Source organism: Mobula hypostoma, chromosome 7, assembly GCF_963921235.1.
Source record: "Mobula hypostoma chromosome 7, sMobHyp1.1, whole genome shotgun sequence".
Lineage (NCBI taxonomy): Eukaryota > Metazoa > Chordata > Chondrichthyes > Myliobatiformes > Myliobatidae > Mobula > Mobula hypostoma.
In genome coordinates, this window is record NC_086103.1 from 45614615 (window position 1) to 45640689 (window position 26075).

Below are 26075 nucleotides of genomic sequence, written 5' to 3' on the forward strand. Positions count from 1 at the left end.
CAAAGATGTTTGTTCATGCCCAGAGACGGTGAGGGAATGGCAAAGGAGGGATTCAGTTATGACTGTTGACCCAGCTGATGCACTAACTCACATCTGAATCGTAATGCCACACATTATTGAGCAAATGACACAATTTATTTCTTTTGCTCAAGACTTGTATGACCCCTGTCCAAATGTTGGCCCCAGCTGTGAAATAACTAAGATGGGTCAATTTGTCACTGCCAATAAAATAGCTTAATGAAAGAATAACTTCCCATATGTACATTTTTCACCTTCTAACATGGAATTCAATGGGGAAAGGTTTGTTACAGAATATAGCAATACAGACAGATTTCTAGGGCTGCAATACTTCTGTAATGAAGAAGCCACAAGCACAGTTAGCAAAATATTAACAGTGACAGATTTTTTTTAAATGATACTAAGCTTTGTAGCTTTATGTAATTGTTCTCATTTTTCTTCCATTCTCTTCCATTTATCCCACAAATCCTATTTGACAGGATTATGCATAAGCTTTCTTGCAGCCATTTAATGTTCCTTGGTTTTATCACACAAGAACAGAAAATATTTTTTCCCCAATCATGGACCACTAAGGTTGGTTTCAAAAGGGAAAGCTACAAATAGGGTTGCTTCAGTTTTATGTGTAGACTATCTTTTTAGTTAATTTTGCCAGGAATACGTTTTCCAAAGAAGACATCAAAATTTCTGCTACGTGACTAAACTGTGCAAGTTCTGCAAAATTAAGTCACTTATGTGCATCATACTGCAAGCGAAAATCTTGATTTCAGAATCAGTTCCTTGATTACTAAATCTAATACAAAAATAACCTTCATTGTAATGTAAAATTTAGTGTGAATAAATTTAAGTTTACAGTTGGAAATGTCATGTTTTTCATTTAATACTTAGTATTTTTTATATTAATTTTCAATGCTAAAGTTAAAATATTTACTTTACAGTTGTCAAAAGTATCAATCATGCTTCATAATAAGACCTCAAATCCCAGGAGTCAGAATGTTTTAAACTAAAACATATTTTCTTCTTGTACTTATCAACACTTCAATCCCTACAAGCCTGGGTTTTCCCTTACCCATGCTCAAAACATTGATCTTTATGAATGTTGCCACATATTCCATATTGCCTTCCTTTTCCCACTTTCTAATCCATATTATTCATGATTAGGTCTGCACAATTGTGGTAACATCACAATCAAATTAGGTCCAAAAAATCCTATTTTTGATATCTATGGTCGGGCTGTAAGTAGCTAGCTGTTAGCATAACGCTACTACAACATCAGTGACCCAGACTCAATTCCACCAATGTCTGCAAGGAGTCTGGATGTTCTCCCTGTGACTGCATGTGCTGCCTCTGGTTTCCTCCCACATTCCAACTACGGGTTGATAGATTAATTGGTCAAATGGGTATAAATGGGCAGTGCGGCCTAGTTGGGCCAGAAAGGCCTGTTACAATGAGGTATCAAAAATGGAGCCATTTCTGCAATTCAGAGTTGAGAGGAACTTCAACAGAATATAACCATGGAGACTACAGCACAGAACAGGCTCAGATCTGGCTTTATCAAATTGCCTGACCAATAAATTATTAACTTTACTTGTAGGCTATCAATAAAGCAAAAGCAATGATAACTAGATGTAGAGTCTTTTTCTGCAATGAATACCATCGATGATCTAAACTGTAGACTTGCATAAAAATAAAAGAAATTCAGTACATAAACAAAAATAATCAAATATATACACGAACTAGAAACCATTTTCATTTAAGTACCAGTTCCAAGCAGTGTATCATTTTAGAAAGATTACTATATTAGTTCAGTGCACGTGAATCACAGAACACCTTTAATTGTGGTACTTACATAATGAATTCTAGCAGCTTATCTGTTTTCAAAGGGTTAAAATTTAGTTTTCAAAAAGGTTCCATTTCCCATGATTATTTTTAACTACCCAAATCAATTAGAATTCCTATTTCTAAATGCTGGTTGATTGAATGCAGATTGATGCCAAAGCATACTTACCATCCCCATCTCTTTGAAGATGCATTGTTTTGAAATCAATGAAGGGAAAAGTGATTGTACATGGCGCTAATAGAATAAAAAAAATGGCAAAAATACTAGTGTGAGCAGCAAGCAGACACAGACACCCCATAAAACACAAAGTAAAGCAGAAAACTATCAAACTTTTTCACTATCCAAGTCAAAACAGGATTTGTTTGCTTTTATGGTAAATATACATCATGAATTAAAATAATGTGTAAAGGCACTATGCAGCTTACAGCAAACAACTTATGGTTTTATATTAATACAATTCCTTCCACAGTGAGTGCAACTTTGCAACATTTAGTTTAGTTATTCTGGGGCATGGACCATATAAAAAAGTAAACTTTAGCACTAACAGACATTAGTTTTACCTTATCTGAAAGTCACAAGGTCATTGAAAATACAATTATTTCCTCACCACCCCGCACCTGGAATTGCATTTGTTGCCAAGACATTGATTCTCTCTTACAGCACAATCAACATTTCTCAAAATAGTTGCCAAATATTCCTTTATATTTCAATGATGACCAGCTCCAGAAAGACCTTTTGTCTTCCTCATAACAGTATCAAGAAATTTAGAGTTATTTTTCCTACACAATCACTTAAGCTCAAAACATTTATTTTGCAGCACTATGTCAAACATTTCTTTAAAGTGGATACATAGAATATTAAATTAGCACTATCAATTTTTTTTTAATGATAACCAATCTCATATCAATACTACTGGATCCCATTAGCTTTGGATCAGATAACTAAGATCAACTTCTTCCCTTCTGTAATGAAGACCAGCAAATCCCTTGGGTTATCACTTGCACTGCACATTGGCATTCTGCATGGTCTAAACCAGCAAGCCAAGATGCCTCCATTCATCAAAGTTTCCCACATTTTCATGTTATAAAAAGGTGCCCCCCCCCCACCCATGCTTCCTGTGAAACTGAATAAACTCTATTTTCCATGACTGGAAGATATTAGAGACAGGGAGATGCAGTCATAAAAGAAGTCCTAAAGTATGGCAGACAATTTAAAATAGAGTTGTTAAACTGGGAGACAATACAAGTCAGACATCAATGAGCAACGGCCAAGCAGTGCTCGAAGCACATCAGAAAATGGACGAACTAAAGGTTACAAGGTAAAAAGCTCAATAGTAGAACATAGGAAACCAAGGACTGAACTACAAAAAGATGTTTGAGAACTTCAAATGAGACAAGACTGGGGAGACAGATAATGTTACCAAGGTAAACCTATGCAGCTTTGGTGCTTGAGAGAACCTTGTGTCAGAAGTTCTACTCCAAGGTCGTGAACAGCCTGGTTCTGCCTTCAGGTATGGCCAGGGACAGGGAAGGACTGAAGAAGCAAAGCAGCCATTGATTGAGGAATGTAACTTCATCAGGGGATCAAAAGCAATGTCCTCAATGCTGAAGGAGAAGAAATGTCTACTTACGTAATACCACATGTCAGATAAGCAGCATTACAAAAGGTGGAAGAGGCAAGGTATATTGACTTTCATGAAACAAAATGGGATCTTGGGAGATGCACAACAAATGGAAAAAAAGGATGGAGTCAAGAATAATTGGCCACTCCAGAAGTAATGATACGAAAGAGGTTATTGCAGCTAATCTTCTAGATGTGCTAAATGAAAGTAAAATTGACCTGCTAACACAGCCTGGGAATTGTAGAATAGCCCTATTTGGACAAAGAAAAACTGTAGTTAGAGTATTGCATATTCACTAATGTTAATAGTTGCAGACAGTTTGAAAAGTATGAAGAGCAAAAATTAACAAAAAATAATTACATTGAAACCTTCAATCAAGGGTCCTCCTATATCGAGGCAGAGCCAGAAACTAAATCTAAGATTCAACATGCAACTGTTTAGCATGACTTTAGAAGATACAATATTTTCAAGATCTTCGGATAAAAATATAATACAAACTAAAATAGTTTATTGAATGCCTTATGCCCAAATAATTCTGTAAAATAAAATGCTTCCAATAACTGCTAGGGGCTACTTTAAAAAAAAGCTGTCATGTATCCTTTAACTGGGTCTTCATATTCTAATAAGATAAGGAAGTATAATTTTATAAAAATAGAAACATAGAACACATACCATTCATTGTAGAGAAGGAAAAATTAAGACACAAGGATAAAACAAAATGCAATTGTTTTTCAGAACTAGTGAAATTACAAAGGCAGCAACTATGATTTTAAATGTTGTTAAAACAGGTTCCCCTTACTAAACAAGGCTTACATATACCTGTCCTAAGAGCAAAAATGATGTGAAGTTGAACATCACCAGAGAAGTCTGAGGTGGTACACTTTGGAAGGACAAACTCCAAGGCAGAGTACAAAGTAAATGGCAGGATACTTGGTAGTGTGAAGGAGCAAAGGAATCTGGGGGTACATGCCCACAGATCCCTGAAAGTTGCCTCACAGGTAGATCGGGTAGTTAAGAAAGCTTATAGGGTGTTAGCTTTCATAAGTCGAGGGATAGAGTTTAAGAGTCGCGAGGTAATGATGCAGCTCTATAAAACTCTGGTAAGGCCACACTTGGAGTACTGTGTCCAGTTCTGGTCGCCTCACGATAGGAAGGATGTCGAAGTATTGGAAAGGGTACAGAGGAGATTTACCAGGATGCTGCCTGTTTTAGAGAGTATGCATTATGATCAGAGATTAAGGGAGCTAGGGCTTTACTCTTTGGAGAGAAGGAGGATGAGAGGAGGCATGATAGACTTATACAAGATATTAAGAGGAATAGATAGAGTGGACAGCCAGTGCCTCTTCCCCAGGGCACCACTGCTCAGTACAGGAGGACATGGCTTTAAGATAAGGGGTGGGAAGTTCAAAGGGGATATTAGAGGAAGGTTTTTTACTCAGGCAATGGTTGGTGCGTGGAATGCACTGCCTGAGTCAGTGGTGGAGGCAGATACACCAGTGAAATTTAAGGGTCTACTAGACAGGTATATGGAGGAATTTAAGGTGGTGGGGGGGTATATGGGAGGCAGGGTTTAAGGGTTGGCACAGTGTGCTGAAGGGCCTATACTGTGCTGTACTATTCTATGTTCTATCACAGTTTGCAATTAAATCGATCAGAAAAGGTTGCAGCAGTGCTCGGTGGAGGTGCTGGCTATTACAAAGTAACTTGTTTTAAATGCACAGTGCTGCTTTTGAAGTGTAGTAAGAAGTTACCACAATTTTACAGAATAATGAAGTTCAACACCAAAAGCCTTATTACCATATAGTCTATATTCCTTAACTCATGAATAAATGACTGAATAAAGAATAACCACAATGTTAATGTTACAGTAAAATTAATGATCGTTAACATACACTTTTCTTCCTCTCAAAAATATAACCACAGCGCTAGTCTTTTTCAAAACCTAATGGCAAGATTCTTTAAGATGCCTTCCCACCTGAAAGGTATCTGCAGAAATCAGTCCTCAACTTAAATAAAACAATTTTTGGACGTGTACAACAAGCAGATGCAACAATATAGGTGAATTTACTACAAGAGGCCTAGCACCAAACTTCATTTATTTAACTAATCCTTTCAAACAATATGTTGATGAAGCATATCAGGTTTTTGCCGACAGCTGGTAGCTACCCAACATTAATGAAAATTTGTCAACAAATGATTATGCAGTAAATCATACCAATTAGCATCCTTTAATACTTTGGATTTTTGTAGAATACTTGCTAATGTGGTTCATTTCTCATGTTTCTTAACAGGACCCTGCTAAGCACAGAAACCCAACAACAAAACAGCTACAAGGATTAATGATTAAAAATAATTTCACCCAATTTGTTTTTGAAGAGGGAAGGAATAACAGGAAGACATTAATAGATTAATATAAACAATTCTGACTTTTGTGATCAAGATCTTGTCATATAACATCAAATATTCAAAAGCTAATTTTCACAAACGAACTAATCTACAGAATTATTTCTTCCACCAGTTTTCACTGCTTTAACCATGAATTCAAGACTGGCCTTCCATTCCATGGATCTTGCCTAAACACCATCTTCCTAGTAAAACAACAGCTTTTAAACCAAGTCCAGTGCCCTAGTTTCAGTTCCCATCTCTCCCACCAATTACAGCTGTGCTTGCAAACAAAAATTTTGCAGGTTTCAAACTGAAACTTTATTACAATCATAAACTATTCTCCACTGGCTCAGCTGCACAACAGAAACTGTTCTTCTCCTCAGTAAACTACTACAAAGTAATACATATTGGTACCCCTCATTTCAAGGACAGAAAGCACAGGCTTACTTAGACAATACTATGACCAAATCCAACAATTAGCCTCATTCTGCTTCTCTGTATAACCACAAAGACAGTATGTTGTAATGCCCAGAACTTTTTATATTAATCCAGTAACAATTGTTGGAAAGTAAATCAGAACAAATTGCAGGTCTTCAAAATTCAATGACCTTCACAATGCACAACATTCTGCTTGTTTTGCTGTGACTAACAACGCTTCAGTGTTCCTTGTTCTTTTCCAGCTTACCGAGAAGCAAATTTCAGTCTGTTCAAATATCATAGAAACATAGAAAACCTACAGCACAATGCAGGCCCTTCGGCCCACAAAGCTGTGCCGAACATGTCCTTACCTTAGAAATTACCTAGGTTTACCCATTAGCCCTCTATTTCTTTTGAGTTCCATGTACCTCTCCAGGAGTCTCTTAAAAGACCCTATCGTATTCGCCTCCACCACTGTTGCCGGCAGCCCATTCCACACACCCACCACTCTCTGCGTAAAAAGCTTACCTCTGACATCTCCTCTGTACCTACCTCCAAGCACCTTAAAACTGTGCCCACTCATGCTAGTCATTTAATGTTAATTATTTTAATAACTATTTAGTATTCTACATAAATTCATAACTTTTAATTTATGCTACTTTTCATACTTTCACTAATCCATAACTTACAGCTTTTAGTGATAACTTTTTTTTGAAATTTTAGGTATCAATATAGTGTCATGCATATTTTAATTTCATCTTCAACAGTTAACTCTTCTCTTGATTAATCTAAGTGGTTTAAAAGACCTTTTTTACCACTTTAGAATTAAGTTTTGGATTTCAATCAGAAGTTTTGAGTTTTAAGAAAAACTAATGTGTGTAAAATTACTTGGATAAAACTGAACTATACTTCTTACTGCTCCAAGTAGGAGAATGGTCAAGATTGAAGACAAAACTAAGTTATACTGTATTTCTTAGGAAAGGGAGCACACGAGCCAAAAATAATCTCTCCATTGAAAAAAAACCAGCAGTGTGACAAACATTTCAAAACGTTTCTCAGATTTGGAGTGACTTTAATAAATTTAACACTAGTAATGTCACACAAAAAACAAGAGAGGAGTTCACAACATCAACCTTAGCTGGGGACATGAGCCTGTAGATACTGGAATCAGCAAAGTAAAAGCAATATGCTGGAGGTACTCAGCAAGTCTAGCTGCAGCTGTAAGGGAAAGGAATTGTTGGTGTTTGGGATGGAGACCTTGCATCAGAACTGAGAATGGAAAGGGAAGATAAGCAGTATGAGGAAGAGGAAGGGGCTGATAGGTGGATAAAGCATGGATCAAGAATGACAGAGGGTTGAAGCCAGGCAAGGGAGGGAGAGGGTGAAGGTAGGGACAGGAGCTGGAGATTTGATAAACAGGAACACAAATACTACTGTGCTGGAATCTGATGAGGAACCATTAGGGGAGAGATGAAGGGCAGGTGGAGACAATGGGGGACGAGTGAAACACGTGCACAGTGGGTGGATTGGGGAGGGGGTTGAAAATGGGTGATTGGGGGCTGGAGATGGATCAGAGGAAGAGGTACGTGGTAGACTACCCAAATTGAATTATAGGATTATAGGGCAGTGGTAGAGAAGCTATAGAAGAGGAACTGAGGATAGAACAGTTATGAGTATTTGGAAAAGCAAAGCCTGCTTTGGATAGAAGGTCTTGCCTTACAAACTTGAGGTGGTTTTGTTTAAAAAAGGAGTTAGCAAAGCAGCTTGGTAAAGTTAAGTAGTGAAAATTATCTACAGAGACTTTAATAAGGCATTTAAATAAGGATGCCATCTTATTGTAAGTTGGCTATCCTCCAATCCTCTGGTACATATTGTAATTTAGAGCAATTTATAGTTTCATTATATGTATTGCATTGTATTGCTGAATTTCACGACATGTGTCTGTGATAATAGACCTGACTCTGATTCAGAGCAGCAGTATAAGGCTGTTATTCTGACTGGAGCTCTGAGACCAGTGGTGTTCTGCAAGGATTGGTGCTGGGGCCTGTTGTTCGTGATATAGCAATGATTTGGATGAAAATGTAGATGGGTGAATTAGCTGTTTGAGGATGACATCAAGATTGGTGGAGTTGAGGACAATGTCAAAGACTATCAAAGAATAATGTGTGATATAGATCAGGGGTCCCCAACCTTTTTTGCATTGCGGACCGGTTTATTATTGACAATATTCTTGCGGACCGGCTGCCCCGGGGGGGGGGGGGGGGGGGGGTTGCCAATGGACAAGAGTAGCAGTCAAAGACGTTGTGATTACCCCGAGAAAGACTACAATGACCATGAAGCCTTGCGCGGGCACCAGTGCGCATGTGTGTACATGCTGATTTTTCTTCTACAAATAATTTTGACCATTCTGTACGGGGGGGGGGGGGGTGTTAATCACGACCGGAATATAGGTGATAAGTGGCTAATACACTTAATTTTGTTTCTAAAAGGATTTACCTAACGAATTTAATATTAAACACAGAGCGCATATTTTCCTCGCATGAATATAGTGATAAGTCAATTATCAGGGGAGGAGGACAGGGGAGCTTGAAGTAAGTGTTGAATGAACTTCCAGTAGAAGTGGTAGGGGCAGGTTCGATATTATCATTTAAAGAAAAACTGGAGAGGTATATGGACAGGAAAGGAATGGACAGTTATGGGCTGAGTGCCTAGGTGAGAGTAGCTTTCGGCATGGACTAAAAGGGCAAAGATGGCCTGTTTCTGTGCTGTAATTGTTATATGGTTATACAAGTCACTTATAACTCAATAGCACATAACATTTTAAGTAACGTTTGGATATTAAACACACAGCACATATTTTCCCCGTATGAACATATAAAATCATTGCAACACACCAATATTGCTGAATCAGTGGGAGCCCTTGGTGCCATCGAGGGGTGACGGGAGACAGCGATACTCGAAAGGGGTTCCTTATGTCCAGTTTATTCCGCAATTTAGTTTTCGTTGCATTCACTGCAGAGATATGTTGGAAATGGAAGCAACGCTTTCAGTGCTTTCGTGGCTATCTCAGGATATTTAGCCTCGACTTTGATCCAGAACGCCGGCAGAGATGTTATGTCAAACATACTTTTCAGCCCGCTGTCATTTGCAAGCTCAAGGAGTTGGTCTCCTTCCCGCGGTGACATAGATGACGCGCGGGTAATGACCTCGCGTGCGTTGAAGTTCAACAGTGGGCATGACAGGGAATGAGGAAAGGTGTGCTGACTCATATCGCCAAATCAGATCATTTCCTCACAGCCTGGTAGCACATGCTTTGTGGCCCGGTGGTTGGGGACCGCTGATACAGATCAGTTACAGATACAGGCAAAGAAATGGCAGATGGAACTTAATCTGGGCAATTGTACAAGGCATTGCACTTTGAGAAGGAAAATGAAAGAAGGTATACAGTGAATGGTAGGCCCCTTATATTATTGATATACAGAGGGATCTTAAGGTCCAGGTCCATAATTCAGTCAAAATGTCTACCAAAACGGATAAGGTATTACAAAAGGGCAGCTTACATCATGCTTGCCTTCACTATAAAAGTTGCCTTCAGTATAAAAGTAGGGAAGTCATGTTGCAGCTTTATAAAACTCTAGTCAGAATGCATACAGTTCTGGTTGCCCCAATATAGAAAGGATATGGAGATAGTGGAAAGGGTGCAAAGGAGACTTACCAGGATATTGTCTGATTACTGGATGTGAGCTAAAGAGGGCATCATGACAAACTATCTAATTTCTATAGATGCAAGATAGAGAACATTCTGATTGGATGTATCGCAGCCTTGTACGGTGACGCTAATGTGCAGGATCAAAAGAGCCTACAGAATTATAGACTCCATCATGGGCACAACTCTCCCCACCACTGAGGACTTCCCCAAATGGTGGTGCCTCAAGAAGGCAACATAGGTCATTAAAGACCCTGACCATCCAGTATATGGTCTATCACTACTACCAGTAGGGAGAAGGTACAGGGGTCTAGATTCCCTTCCTTACACCATCTAACAAAATCCCTCTTTCAGTGCACACACTCAAAAGTGTTACAAACTCTAGTCTACCCATCACTTTCCCGCAGAAGAAAAATGTTCAAGTCCATTTTGTTATCAAAATCTATTCCACCATGGTGGATATCCTGAGCTTCAAGGGCACCAGAATAACCGAGCACAGGGATCTCATTCAACATGGACACCAACTCCTTAGCATGTATTGCTTTCATGTACCATCTTTGGAATTTTCCTCGATTCTGCCCACAAGTAATATTCCACGTTCCCTCTTTGCTCTCCTGATCTCCATTTTAAGTAGTCCCCTATATTTTCTATACATCTTAAGGGTCCTCCCCATTTTCAATTGTCATATGCTAGTTTTTTTGGTATCTGTTATCCAGTCCTCGATTTCCATATTCCTTGACTTGCAGTCACCTTTACAGGAACACACTGACCATGAACCCACTATTCCATATAAAAGTACTTAACATTGGTCATTTATAGACCTACCTCCAAATGGCTGTTCATCATCTACTTTTGCCGGGACCTGTACCAAGCATTGAAATCTGCTCTATCCCCACCCACCTCCCTACCCCCTCCCCCCATTAAGGAACTTGATTTTCAGAACATCCTGTAAAATTTTTTATACCCATCTTGGAACTTATAAGTTATAGTTACTACCTCCAAAATGCTTTCCCACAACAGACCAGGCATTTATCCAACTATCTTTTCGAAGATTAGATCTAGTATGTCTCTTTCCCAGTTTGGCCATCTACTGCACATAAAGAATTACATGGAATTACGAAAAAGACAAATATAGATTCTAGAGATGCACCAGACACAATCTTATTTAACAATGAACCACAAATGGTTTGTCTACCCTTTTTCATGTGCACAGTAGATATCTGAAATAATGAACCAGAAGCAGGAATTCAAATTCTTTTGCAGCATCTATGGAATTTAAATATAGTTGATTAAATAATCCAAAAATACAATTCCCAGCCAGACACAAAATATTTATTCTCAATAAACTTCAGGAAGGGAAATCTATACCCTGACACATATTGGCCCGTTTCAGAAATACAACAAAATGATATAACTGATTCTTAATGGATATGGCCAGACAAGCTACTCAATTTTAAATAATGAGAAATCGACAAACATGGGCTTGTTAATTATACAACAAACAAGCTGATTTTGTAACATCCAAAATTAATTTATCAATTTCTTCTTGAGGAGCAGCTAACTCTTGGTAAATTGACTTTTAAAATTTTAAAAAGGTCACCCCCCCCCCCACTAACATCAAAGGTGCCTATCCCCTTGCATTTTAGAAAAACAAAATTTACATCTCTTTGAAGACTTCCAAAAAAAAGCATAGCTAGTACAAATTTCCCGTTTCGCATGTGGGTGCGGACAGTATTCTAGGCATAGCTGCTTTCATAGTAATGATTATTTTTGATAGAACTGACAGAAAAAAATTGCAGATACAGTTCAGCAAGGTGTTACAGCTGAAAATTCCTTACTTATTTGTCCTGGATTTGGGTAACTGCACAAGCATTCAACCAAGCAGGAACTTAATCAAAAACTTAATGTTTCGGAACAAGCCAACAATTATATAAAATTTGCAAACTGCAGTTATTGCACTAGTTAGCACCCCCCCCCCCAAACCATCCTCTCCCGCAGAGCAGACATTTGGTCAGTGTGCGTTGAGAACTGTGTATCAAAGAGGATATTCCAGATGATCCCAAACCAAAAACCACAGATAAACTGGGAGACCTACTCCTTATTAAAGTCCAGAAGTGTGATGTTCAAATTAGATGACCCTGACCTACACAAGAAATCAGGATACGACTTCTGTAAAGTTATCAGGGACGCCAAAAGACAAATAGAGCCGCAGATCAGCCATCAATTTTTGACAGGACTTGCATGCTATAACGGACTACAAAGTCAGGCATCATCGCTGTGCTTCCCTTCCTGATGAGCTTAACATATTCTATGCATCTTTAAACAGCAAAGAATTGAAATATCACCACCCAGCCCGACAGCTTCAAATGCACGGGAATCGAGAGTCACTGTTCTGGAGAGTGAACCCACTCAAAGCAACAGGCTTGGATGGTATCCCTGACCATGTCCTTTGATCCTGCACAAATCAGCTAGCATGGGTATTTGCAGACATTTTTAACCTTTACCTGCTGCAATCTGAGGGTCCCAATTGCTTTAAGAGCACTATTATCTCCATAACTAAGAAAAACAAGGTAACATTCCTTAACAACTACCACCTGATGGCTATGATACCCACCATCATGAAGTGTTTCCAGAGGCATGCATTGACTCCAACATCCCAATTTTAATGCACTTGCAATTCATTTGCTGCTGAAACAGATCTGTACTTGAAGCTATTTCCAAGGTTCTACACTCATCTCTGAAGCATCTTGGACAGTAAAGATACCCAGGCCAGACTACTGTTTATTAATTACAACTCTGCCTTCAATTCTGCAATTCTAAGCAAACTCATCTCCAAACCCCTAAACCTGGGACTCAACACTTCCCTTTGCAACTATATACTTGATTTCCTAACCAACAGCCTATAATCAGCAAGGCTGGGCAGCAACACCTCTGCCATGATCATTCTCAACAATGGTGTTCCACAAGACTGCATCCTCAGCCCCCTGCTCCACTCCCTGTACACGTATGATTGCATAACCAGATTCTGCTCCTTAGCCATCTACAAGTTTGCAAATGATACCACTGTAGTAGTCTGTATTTCAGATAACGATGAGTTGGAATACAAGAAAGAGAAAGAGTGCCTAGTGACATGGTGTCTTGATAACAGTTATCCCTCAGTGTCATCAGAACAACGGAGCTGGTCATTGCCTTCACAAAAGAGGGGCAGGAGGCAAGTTTCAAGTTCCTCAGACTGGACAATGCCTATTGGCTATTGTGGTCCAACCATGTTGATGTCATGGCTGAGAAAGCGAACTAGTGCCTCTACTCCCTCAGAAATCCAAAGTAATGTCCTTTTTTGTCCTTCAATTTTTATTGATGCATCCAACAAAGCATCCTATGCAGATACATCATGGCCCTGCCCATGAGCACTCACAAGAAAAGGGTGGCACAGTAGCAGAACAATTGGCACAATGCTTTATAGTGCTAGGTCGGGATTTGATCCCACCCCCCATTAAGGAGTTTGTACATTATCTTTGTGACATGTGGATTTCCTCCCACATTTCAAAGATGTATAGTTAAGGTTAGAAAGTTGTGGACATGCTATGATGGTGCCGAAAGCAAAATGACATTTGAGGGGCTACCTAGCACAATCCTTGCTGATTTGATTTGACACAAACTATGCACTTCTCTGTATATTTCAATGTACATGTGACAAATAACTGCAGAGAATTGTGGACACAACTTAGCATGTCACAGTAAGACAACTTCCCTTCCACAGAGTCCGTGTACATTTCTCACTGCCTTAGTAAAGTAGCCAGGAAATTCAAACATCTCACCCATACCCAACATTCCTCCTTGCCTCCTCCCATCAGACAGTGATACAGAAGTCTGAAAGCATGACAGAAAAGGTTCAAGTTTCTATCCTGCTGTTACAAGACTAAAGGATCATTCCCTAGTAGGATAAGCTGAACTCCATTTCACGATTTTACCTTGTTGTGACCTTGCACCTTAGGTCTACCTGCACTGCACTATCTCTGTACTGTAATACTTAATTCTGCACTCTTGCTGTTTTAGCTTGTACTACCTCAATGCGATGCTGCAATGAATTGATCTGTATGGACTGCAAGTTTTTCACTGTACCATTTACAAGGGGGCAACGATAACCTAACTTACCAAACATGGTCAGTTTGACAATTAGCAAATGAAAAACTTTAAGACAAGATCATTATTGTCCAACCACCCATCAAATCAATGCAGTGTGCGCATCATCTTAAATTTTCTGAAAATGCAATTACCTTCCCAGTTACTTGTCTCAGTCACACTTTTCAGATCAAGCCGAGCAATTTCTGGGCGCACTCTGTTATCCCGAGTAGAAACTTCTAGACTTTTTGGCATATTAGACTCTTTATTAGCATTTAAATCATAGATCCCAGAAAGCAGTTTCTGAAAAAGAATATGACAACAAAAGTTTTATTAACTGTTAACCATTCGTTAATAATCTATTAGATCCTATGATAGTCAGTTGAAATAAAGCATTCTAAAGCAATTTCAGGGCTGACCTGCAAAGCACTGATTTCTCAGTGCACCTGGTCTAACCAAACACTCACAGGTATATACTCTTGAAAAGAAAAAAAAATGCTTAGATTGTATATTGCTCTGCAGGAATTTGGCATAATTCCCCATCCCTGCTAGCATCTCCCCAATAATGAAATCCCCCACAGCTCAGTATAAAGTGGCTGCCTGCTTACCACACCACTCACCCTGCCCCACCAAACTGCATATCTCAGACACACACTCCGCATTCCACTATGGGGGAATTCATTACTGTGGAAGTACCAGGTTCCCTGCACAATAGCAAGAAAGACAGAAGGTCATGCCTGGTTCCTGGCTAGCAACTGTAAGTACCACATCCCTCCATGCTGTAATAACCCCTTTTACACTCAGCATATTCTCAACACTTAAGTGAGATACCAGTATACAGATTCACATAAGTATCTCACTTGGGCAAAAACATTTTGGAAACTGAACAACAGCATGCTGCTGCTACTTTATTGCACCTTTAGGGCGAATGACAAACTTCTATGCCAAGGGGAACCTGCAGGATCCAGTTCATCCAACAAAAGAATTTTGAACTATATTACTTTACTAAGCTATATATTAAATTCATAATTTATTTTGCAATGTTGCTATTGTTTGGCTCACTTTTAGCTAAAAGAAGCAATAGCATGTGATGTATAGGATTTCTCCAATTTTCCATTGGATTCAAGACCCTATGATAGTTCTAATTCGAATCTGGTGCTTTTCTTAATCCTGCTTCAAATCAATCACTACTTCTAATTACAATATTCTCAAAAAACAACTATGTACTCACCTACCTTGGTAAACTAAACTATATTCCTCTATTTGCCGCTATTTAAATAATTAATAATTATAAAACAATTATTTAAGACAAATAATAAACCTACTCTGATTACTTGTGACATTTTAAATTGAATATCATGCAAAAAAAATCACTTATATAAAACTTTGCAAAATGTTGTTACTCACCAAAGTTAATTTTGAAGAATTATCCACTCTGATTTCAGAAAGCGAAATACATTGTTCCCTGCGTAGACAAAACATTTCATATTTTGCCTCTGGCTCACTTTCAAAAAGTTTTCCAAATGTGATTTTTCTGTATGGTCCCACAGCCAAACAATATACATTGCACAAATATTATTTAAAATTCATCTCACCATAATGTACTATTCTAAACACCAAGATGGGACATTAAAGCTTAAAGAATATGAAACTGAATACAACGTGAACACTCAGGACTACCACATGGTCAAAATAGACCAGCTAAAATTGTCTTAAATTGTTAATTTTCCACATAAATATCAGCGGACAACTTTAATTATTTGAAAACAAGTTGGAAATAATGAAACAAAATATATTTTCAGAATATTCAGTTCATAATCTGTTTATGTGCAGCTTATAGACCTAAAGCTGCACCAAAATAATTCAATTAAACAGGCCTACTGCAGATGACTAAAATTAAGACACAGATCCAGAAATCTGGAGCAAACACAAAACTACTGGATGAACTCAGTAGGCTGAGCACATCCAAGGGGTTGACCCAATCTCTGCAGCGCTTGAGATTGTGAAGGCAGTTTGAGAGCTGCTAATAAATGCAGGCATCCCACGTCTCCCAAAAGTTCCGGGAGTCTCCCGCATATTGATGGCGGCTCCCTGTTGCCCACAAATTATATACAATATCCTGGAAATCGATTTTTTTTTGAGAGAGAGAGAGAGCTCCATAGCAGAGTGTTCCAAAAAAAGAAAATATGAAATGTACGTCATCCCACACTACATTAAAGTGTACCCCTGCCTAATAGGGGTCAAAATAATGACAGTGTGGCTCGCTGCACTGTTTGCAACAGTGACTTTTCTATTGCCCATGGTGGGTTAAGACTATAATCCCTGAGCAGACCGTCCAGTTCATCTGACAAAATGCCTCATTGCCAGATCTCACCAACAGGCACCAAGACATTGCCTGCTGGCGGTGAGAGGGGCCCTCCCAGTCAGGGCACTCCTGCACATCCGGAACGTCGTCTCCGCACCGCACTGCCCACGGGAGGACTGCAGTGAGGAGGAGTCTGTGACCCACCTCTTCACACACTATCAGTTCGCAAAGAGGGTGTGGAGGAGGATGGACGGGCTAGTGTCACGTTTCATCCCCAGCAGCTGCGTAACAGAGGACTCTCTGATCTACGGGCTGTTCCTGGGGACGCACACAGAGACCAACATACGGTGCTGCTGGCAGATCATCAACTCGGTGAAAGACGCCCTTTGGTCGGCCCGAAACTTGATGATCTACCAGCACATGGAGATGTCCATGGGAGAATGCTGCCGACTGGCACATTCTCGGCTGCAGGAGTACGTGCTGAGGGACGCACTGAAACTCAGTGCAGCCACCACAAGGGGCCGGTGGGGAAGGACCACGGTATAGGTTTCTTCACCCACGGGAGTGTGAGGGGCCGGGTGGCGGGGAGTATACCCCTCGACAATGATGTGGTAAGGTGAACTACTGGAGTGCCACGTGGGTGGCCATAAATATGGATATGTACAGACTATAATGGAAACTATGTAAAGGATGGGAAGTTATTGAATGGTTTATTGTATATATTTATTTTTGAATAAAGTATATTTTGAAATATAAAAAAGACTAAAAAACATGTTGAGTTCAACATGCGTCATTCGTTCATTAGCATAGCTAACGTTATTTAAACTAGCTGGCTAGCTGCTAAGAAGCTACTCTATTGCAGACATCCCACCTCCCGCAAATTGATGATGCTACCTCCCTGAAATATGTTTTTGCAGGGTGGGATGTCTGTAAATGCATAATTATGAGGGTATTAATAGGGCAAATGCACACAAGCTTTTTCTACAGAAGTTGGTAAGACTAGGACTGGAGGTCATGGGTTAAAGATGAATGGTGAAATATTTAAGGGGAACCTGAGGGGGATCTTCTTCACTCAGTAGTGCAAATTTTAACAAGCTGCCAGCTGAAGTGGTGGATGAGGGTCAATTGCAACATGGGAACCAGAATGCTAGAGCAGCTAGTGGAATGGTTGAAAGTAAGGTTAAAGAACATGGATCTTTTGATATTTTAGCCATTAATGAGACTTGCCTGCAGAAGGGGCAGGACTGGCAGCTCAGTCTTCTGGAGTTCCATTGTTTTAGACATGATAAGAGTGGGAGGGATTAAAAGGAAAGGGACAGCATTACTAGTTTGGGAAAATGTCATAGCATTTCTGAGACAGGGCAGTCTGAAGCTATATGGGTGGAACTGAGGAATAAGAAAGGAATGACAACATTAATGGGATTATACTATAGACCACCCAATAGTCAGTGGGATTTAGAAGAACAAATCTGTCGGGAGATCACAAATAATTTCAAGAAACATTAAGTTGTGACAGTAGGTGACTAACTTTCCAAATATTGACTGGGAATCCCATACTATGAAAGGGCTGGATGGGACAGACTGTCAAATGTGTTCAGGAAATTTCCTTAACCAATAAATAGTGGTGCCAACTAGAGAGAGTGCGATACTGGATTAGGGAAGGTCACAGGTTAGGTGACAGAAATATGTGTAGGGAATCACATCGGATCTAATGATCGTTATTCCATTAGTTTCAAGATAATTATAAAGGAGGATAGCTCCTCAAATTGAGATTGTAACCTGGAGAAAGGCCAATTTGACGGTATCAGAAAGGAATTGACAATTGCGTATTGGGACAGGCTGTTTCCTGGCAAAGGTGTGCTTGGTAAGTGGGAGGACTTCAAAAATGACATTTTGAGAGTACAGAGTTGTTATGTTCCTGTCAGAATAAATGCAGATTTAGGGAATATGGGAAGAAGGAGAACGGGAAAAAGGAGAACGGGAAAAAGGAGGAGGAGGTGCACAGCAGTTATAGGCAGCAAAGAACAAATGAGGTAGATGAGGAGTACCAGAAATGCAAGAGATCACTTAAGAGGGAAATCAGCAGGGCCAAAAGATGGTATGAAGTTGTTCTAGCAGACCAGGTGAAGGAGAATCCCAAGAACTTCTACCGGCACATTAAAAGTAAAAAGGATAGCAAAGAACAAACTGATCCTCTTCAGGAGTTTGTACATTCTCCCTGTGACTGTGTGGGTTTCCTCCACGTTCTCAGGTTCCCGCCCACAACCCAAAGATGTACCAGTTGGTAGGTTAATTGGTCATTGTAAATTGTCCCATGATTAGGCCAAGATTAAATTGGGAGATTGCTGGGTGGCATGTCTCAAAGGGCTGAAAGGGCTTATCCCACTCTATCACAATTTTTTTTAGAAAAAAGATCAGTGTGGTCATCTATGCACACAACCAAATGAGATGGAGGATTTTTTGCATCTGTATTTATTCAGGAGATGGACATACGGTCTATAGAAGGGAGGCAAAACAGCAGTGGGGTCATGGTCCATATACAGATTGCAGCGGAGGAGGAGTTTGCCATCTTCAGGCAGTTTACTTATATATTTAGAAATACAGGACAGAACGGGCCTTCCTGGTCTAATGAACCGCACCACCCAGCAACCCATCTATTTAACCTTAGCCTAATCACCAGACCAGTCAATCTACTAATCAGTATGTCTTTTGTATCAAGGGAGGAGACCTATGTGCTCTCAGTAAGGATACACAAATTTCTTACAGAGAGCATCAGAATTGAACTCCGAACTCCGATGCCCCAAGCTGTAATACTGTTGTGCTAACCTCTACGCTACGGTGGTGATTAGTGTGGATAAATCCTCAGGGCCTGACAAGGTGCTTCCTTGGACCTTGTGAAAGGCTAGTGCAGAAATTGCAGGGGTCTGAACAGGATTAGTTAAAATGTTCTTTGCCATGGATGAGCTGCCAGAGGATTGGGGGATAGCTAATGTTGTTCCACGGTTTAATAAAGTCTCTAAGAATAAGCAAGTAAATTATGGGCCAGTGAACCTTGTCAGTAGAGGATAAATTACTGGAAGGTATTCTAAGGGAATAGATATTTAAGTATTTAAAATAAACAGAGACTGATTACAAATAGACAACATAGTTTTGAGCATGGAAGGTCGTGTCTAACCAATCTTATAGATTTTTGAGAAGGTTATGAGGAAAGCTGATGAAGGAAAGACAGTGGACATAGCCTTTGTGGACTTTAACAAGGTCCTTTGGCAAGGTCCCTCATGGGAGAGAGACCAAGATGATTTATTCACTTCAATCACTTGGGATGAGGTAGTAAATTGGATTCAACATTGGCTTTGTGGGAGAAGCCAGAAACTGGTAATACATGATTGCCTCTCTGATTGGAAGCCTGTGACTAGTGGTGTGCCGTAGGGATACAGATGCTGTTTGTCATCTGTATCAATGACCTGGATAGTAACATGGTAAACTGGATCAGCAAATTTGCAGATGACACCAAGATTGTGGGCGTAGTGAACAGCAAGGAACGCCATCAAAGCTTGCAGCGGGGTTCTGGACCAGCTGGAAAAATGGACTGAAAAATAGAATTGAATGCACACAAGTGTGAGCTGCTGCATTTAGGAGGACAAAACAGTAGGGCACTGAGAAGTGCGGTAGAACAGAGAGATCTGGGAATGCAGATCATATTTCCTTGAAAGTGGAGTCATAGATAGACAGGGTTGTAAAGACAGCTTTTGGTATAATACTCGTTATAAAACAAAATATTGAGTACAGGAGTTGGAATGTTATGTTGAAGTTGTACAAGGCATTAGTGAAGACTAATCTGGAGTATGGTGTGCAGTTCTGGTCACCTCCCTGTTGTAATTATATCAATGAGATGAAAGAGTACAGAGAAAATTTAAAAGGATGGTGCCAGCACTTGATGTCCTGAGTTATCAGGAAAGGCTGAATAGGTTAGGACATTACTCCCTGGAGTACTGGAAAATAAGCGGCGATTTGATGGAGGTATATAAAATTATAGTGGTATGAACAGGGTAAATGCAGGAAGGCCTTTCCCACAGAGGTTGGGTGGGACCAGAACTAAAAGTAATGGTTTAAGGTTGAAAAGTGAAATGTTTAAGGATAACCTGAGGGAGAACTTCTTCACTCAGAAGGTGGTGCAAGTGTGGAATGAGCTGGCAGCAGAAGTGGAGAATGTAGGTTCAATTTTACCATTTAAGAGAAGCTTGGATAAGTACATGGATGTGAGGGGTATGCAAGGCTATCATCTAGGTGCAAGTTGATGGGACCAGGCAGAATAGCAGGTTGGCATGGACGAGGTAGACCAAAAGGTTGTTTCTGTGTTATAGCACTCTATGATCTCACAGATGCTGTAATAAATTCCTCCAGCAGTTTGTTTTTTTGTTACTGCAAAGTACCAGCTCTTCCACTAATGTAAAAAGACCTACAGTACATATTAAGATCGATACAGTTGTATTTGTGATCTTATGTACGGAACTGAAATTTGTATTTTATGAAAACTATTTTTTAAATATTTAAAAAGACAAAGAAATTACCTTTCCTCTTTATTATTGTTTTCTTCATGTGCAATTGGCTCATTGTCCAGGCTTTCTTCAGGCACATCCACGAGTGGAACTTTGGGAAGAGAATAGCTTTCCACAACCTACAAGACCCCAAAATTAAAGGAACTATTTAGGTCCATCCCGAGACTTATGTATACATTATCTGAAAGATGTGTACATCTTTCACAAGTAGAAGCATATCTTGGCAAAGAATATGAATGGCTGTAAGCCTGCTTGCTTCAGCACTTAACAAATACACCCAAATTATTTTTGAAGATACACTTCCATGTGACTCTATTAAATATGAAAAAGTGTCAGTTACAATTTTCTCTGATCGAGATTTGTTAAACTATCAAGAAACCAGCAACTACCAATACCAGCAATGGCAGGTTCAAAAATATGTGCAAATATGAATAACTGTGTTTTCCCATCTGAGAAAGAATGTAACTGTAATCCAAAAACTGCTATATCAATTAGCTATTTGCTTCATTGACAATGTTTGCCAAAAAGGGTTGATAAGAAATCACTTTACATTTATCATCATCTGATTTTCCAATTTGCAAAGAAATGCTGTGATAGATTTTAGACTGATTTTGAAATTTAAATCTCAATATCTAGCTAATATGTCAAACATGATTGGGTTCTATATTAAAACACCTATCAAATGATAATCAAATTGAATTGCCTCAAGTCTTTTCCCACTGATTGAGGAATGGCAAATGGAGTTTAATATGAATATTGCAAGGTTTGTATTGTGGGAAGGTAAATGAGGGTACAACTTTCATTGTGAACCGGAGAGTCATTACCACTGTTGTAGAACAAAAGGACCTGGCAGTACAACTACATGGCTCCAGGAAAGTGGTGTCACAAGTAGACGGCCTGGAAATAGGTTTGGCACAGTGGCCTTCGTCAGTTAAGGCGCTGAGTTCAGAATTTGTAATGTCATCTTGCAGTTGTACAAGAGATTTCTGAAACTATTTGTAAAATACTGTGTTCAGGTTTGGCCTCCTTGCTATAGAAAAGATGCACAGGTGATTTACAGGATGTTACTAGTACTTGAGGGACTGAATTGTGGAGAGAGGTTGAGCAGGTTGAGATTTTTGTCATTGGAGCTTAGGAAAATGACGATATAGCAGTATATAAAAATCATGAGGTGCCTACATAGGGTAAATGCACTTTGTCTTTTTTCTAGCATTGGGGAAATCCAGAACCAAAAGGGCACTGAGTTCAGAATTTGGAATATCATGTTGCAGTTGTACAAGACATTTGTGAAGCCATGTGTAGAATACAATGTCCAGTTTTGGCGCCTCTGTTATAAGAAAGCTGCACAAGAGATTTACAGGATGGCTACTAGACTTAAGGGACTGAATTACAGAGAGAGGTAGCTGCTGAGGAACGGGAAGCAATTCATATTTACCAATGCCTTGTCATTGACCTTTATTATTGTGTGGTGCCAAGAAATTAGCAGAGGATCTTTATTTTGTGGATGCCCAGCATACAGGTCTTCATCTCATGTACTTCAGTGAATGTGTCATTTGCATACTGCAGCTCAGTAACTGTAATTGAGATGATCTTGGTTTTGCAGTAGAGCTGATGTACAGTAGGTTGAGCAGTTTTTCCATCTGTCCTGGAGGTTAATGACATCTGCAGAAAGCTTGGAGTGATAAGACTGAAAACCATTGGGCCAATTACATAGCTTTGTACGACACCAAGATTGCGTGTATTGTAGACACCTTTGTTATAATCAGTCTGCATGTCATTATGATGCAGGTCTGAGGAAATGACAAATTTTTGCAAGGAGTTAAATTTGAAAGAAAATACGAGAGTCACTCTTAGTTCCCTGTATTAAGTGTTTTTGCAAAGTCAATAAGGCCACAGTGTTTGATACAGTCCTCTGAATCTTTCCTTAAGTTGCCAATGTAGATAACATTCCTTAGACCCTCTAGATGGATTGAAACCATGCTAAGACTTGGGAGACAGAGATGGTCATGAAGTAAAACTAAGTGTTTCCAGAAAATATGCAAAAGCAAGTGGTGTCAACTTCAGAAATTGTCACCAAGGCAAGGAAGCTTTGCAAGAAACAGGACAGTAACAATTCTCAACTCCCCAGTAATTACTGTCTTGTCTCCCTTTCTCTTCACCATTTACACCTCGGACTTCAACTACTGCACAGAGTCTTGTCATCTTCAGCAGTTTTCTGATGACTCTGCCATAGTTGGATGCATCAGCAAGGGAGATGAGGCTGAGTACAGGGCTACGGTAGGAAACTTTGTCACATGGTGTGAGCAGAATTATCTGCAGCTTAATGTGAAAAAGACTAAGGGGCTGGTGGTAGACCTGAGGAGGGCTAAGGCACCGGTGACCCCTGTTTCCATCCAGGGGGTCAGTGTGGACATGTGGAGGATTACAAATACCTGGGGATACGAATTGACAGTAAACTGGACTGGTCAAAGAACACTGAGGCTGTCTACAAGAAGGGCCAGAGGAGACTGAGGTCCTTTAACATCTACCGGATGACGCTGAGGATGTTCTACGAGTCTGTGGTGGCCAGTGCGATCATGTTTGCTGTTATGTGCTGGGGCAGCAGGCTGAGGGTAGCAGACACCAACAGAATCAACAAACTCATTCGTAAGGCCAGTGATGTTGTGGGAATGGAACTGGACTCTCTGACGGTGGTGTCTGAAAAGAGGATGCTGTCCAAGTTGCATGCCATCTTGGACAATGTCTCCCATCCACTACATAATGTACTGGTTGGGCACAGGAGTACATTCAGCCAGAGACTCATTCCACTGAGATGCAACACAGAGCGTCATAGGAAGTCATTCCTGCCTGTGGCCATCAAACTTTACAACTCCTCCCTTGGAGGGTCAGACACCCTGAGCCAATGGGCTGGTCCTGGACTTGGACTTATTTCCTGGCGTAATTTACATATTACTATTTAATTATTTATGGTTTTATTACTATTTAATTATTTATGGTGCAACTGTAGCGAAAACCGATTTCTCTCGGGATCAATAAAGTATGACTATGACTAATGTTAACACGAGGAATTCTGCAGATGCTGGAAGTTCAAGCAACACACATCAAAGTTGCTGGTGAACGCAGCAGGCCAGGCAGCATCTCTAGGAAGAGGTACAGTCGGGCCGAGACCCTTCGTCAGGACTAACTGAAAGAAGAGCTAGTAAGAGATTTGAAAGTGGGAGGGGGAGGGGGAGATCCGAAATGATAGGGGAAGACAGGAGGGGGAGGGATGGAGCCAAGAGCTGGACAGTTGATTGGCAAAAGGGATTTGAGAGGATCATGGGACAGTAGGCCTAGGGAGAAAGAAAAGGGGGAGGGGGGGAAATGCTCAGACTGATGGTTTGAGATGTGTCTATTTTAATGCAAGAAGTATCATGAACAAAGCGTATGAGCTTAGAGCATGGATCAGTACTTGGAGCTATGATGTTGTGGCCATTACAGAGACTTGAATGGCTTGGGGCAGGCTTTAGATCAGAAAGGACAGGGAGGGAGGCAGAAGAGTTGGGGCTGTGGCACTGCTGATCAGAGATTGTGTCACAACTGCAGAAAAGGAGGAAGCCATAGAGGGATTGTCTATGGAGTCTCTGTGGGTGGAAGCTAGGAACAGGAAGGGGTCAATAACTCTATGGGGTGTTTTTTATAGATCACCCAATAGTAACAGGAACATCAAGGAGCAGAGAGGGAGACAGATTCTGGAAAGGCGTAATAATGACACAGTTGTGGTGGAGAGAGATTTTGATTTCCCAAATATTGATTGGCATTTTCCTAGAGCAAGGGGTTTAGATGGGGTGGAGTTTGTTAGGTGTGTTCAGGAAGGTTTCCTGACACAATACAGTATGTAGGTAAGCCTACAAGAGGAGAGGCTGTACTTGATCTGGTATTGGGAAATGAACCTGGTCAAGTGTCAGGTGTCTCAGTGGAAGAGCATTATGGAGATAGTGATCATAATCCTATCTCTTTTACCATAGCATTGGAAAGGGATAGGAATAGACAAGTTAGGAAAACGTTTAATTGGAGTAAGGGGAAATATGAAGCTATCAGACAGGAACCAGCCTCCGGGTCCAACACATTATTCTCTGTAACTTCCGCCACCTCCAATGGGATCCCACCACTAAGCACATTTCTCCCCCCCCCCCCCCGCTTTCCGCATGGATCGCTCCCTACGCGACTCCCTTGTCCATTCGTCCCCCCCATCCCTCCCCACTGATCTCCCTCCTGGCACTTATCCGTGTAAGCGGAACAAGTGCTACACATGCCCTTACACTTCCTCCCTTACCACCATTCAGGGCCCCAGACAGTCCTTCCAGGTGAGGCGACACTTCGCCTGTGAGTCAGACGGTGTGATATATTATGTCCGGTGCTGCCGATGTGGCCTTCTATATATTGGCAAGTCCTGATGCAGACTGGGAGACGGCTTTGCTGAACACCTACGCTCTGTCCGCCAGAGAAAGCAGGATCTCCCAGTGGCCACACATTTTAATTCCACACCCCATTCTGATATGTCTATCCACAGCCTCCTCTACTGTAAAGATGAAGCCACACTCAGGTTGGAGGAACAACACCTTATATTCTGTCTGGGTAGCCTCCAACCTGATGGCATGAATATTGACTTCTCTAACTTCCGCTAATGCCCCACCTCCCCCTCGTACCCCATCATTATTTATATACACACATTCTTTCTCTCTCTCTCTCTCTCCTTTTTCTCCCTCTGTCCCTCTGACTATACCCTTTGCCCATCCTCCTGGGTTCCCTCCCCTCCCCCTTTTCCTTCTCCCTGGGCCTCCTGTCCCATGATCCTCTCATATCCCTTTTGCCAATCACCTTACCTCTCCAGCTCTTGGCTCCATCCCTCCCCCTCCTGTCTTCTCCTATCATTTTGGATCTCCCGCTCCCCCTCCCACTTTCAAATCTCTTACTAGCTCTTCCTACAGTTAGTCCTGATGAAGGATCTCAGCCTGAAACGTTGACTCTACCTCTTCCTGGAGATACTGCCTGGCCTGCTACATTCACTAGCAACTTTGATGTGTGTTGCTATGACTAATGTTATATCATTTTCCAGACATCAG

The 26075-nt window shown here is 40.5% G+C and overlaps 1 protein-coding gene across 1 annotated transcript in view; it reads right to left on the reverse strand.

Moving 5' to 3' along the window:
• Window positions 1-26075, reverse strand: part of LOC134349897 (protein FAM13B-like) — a 115546-nt gene that overhangs the window by 48157 nt on the left and 41314 nt on the right. Inside the window, exons 7-10 of the mRNA XM_063054859.1 lie at window positions 20983-21089; window positions 15514-15571; window positions 14262-14409; window positions 2024-2089 (exon numbers count right to left, since the gene is read on the reverse strand). Coding sequence (XP_062910929.1) covers window positions 2024-2089; window positions 14262-14409; window positions 15514-15571; window positions 20983-21089 — 379 coding nt within the window. The remainder of the gene's footprint in view (window positions 1-2023; window positions 2090-14261; window positions 14410-15513; window positions 15572-20982; window positions 21090-26075) is intronic.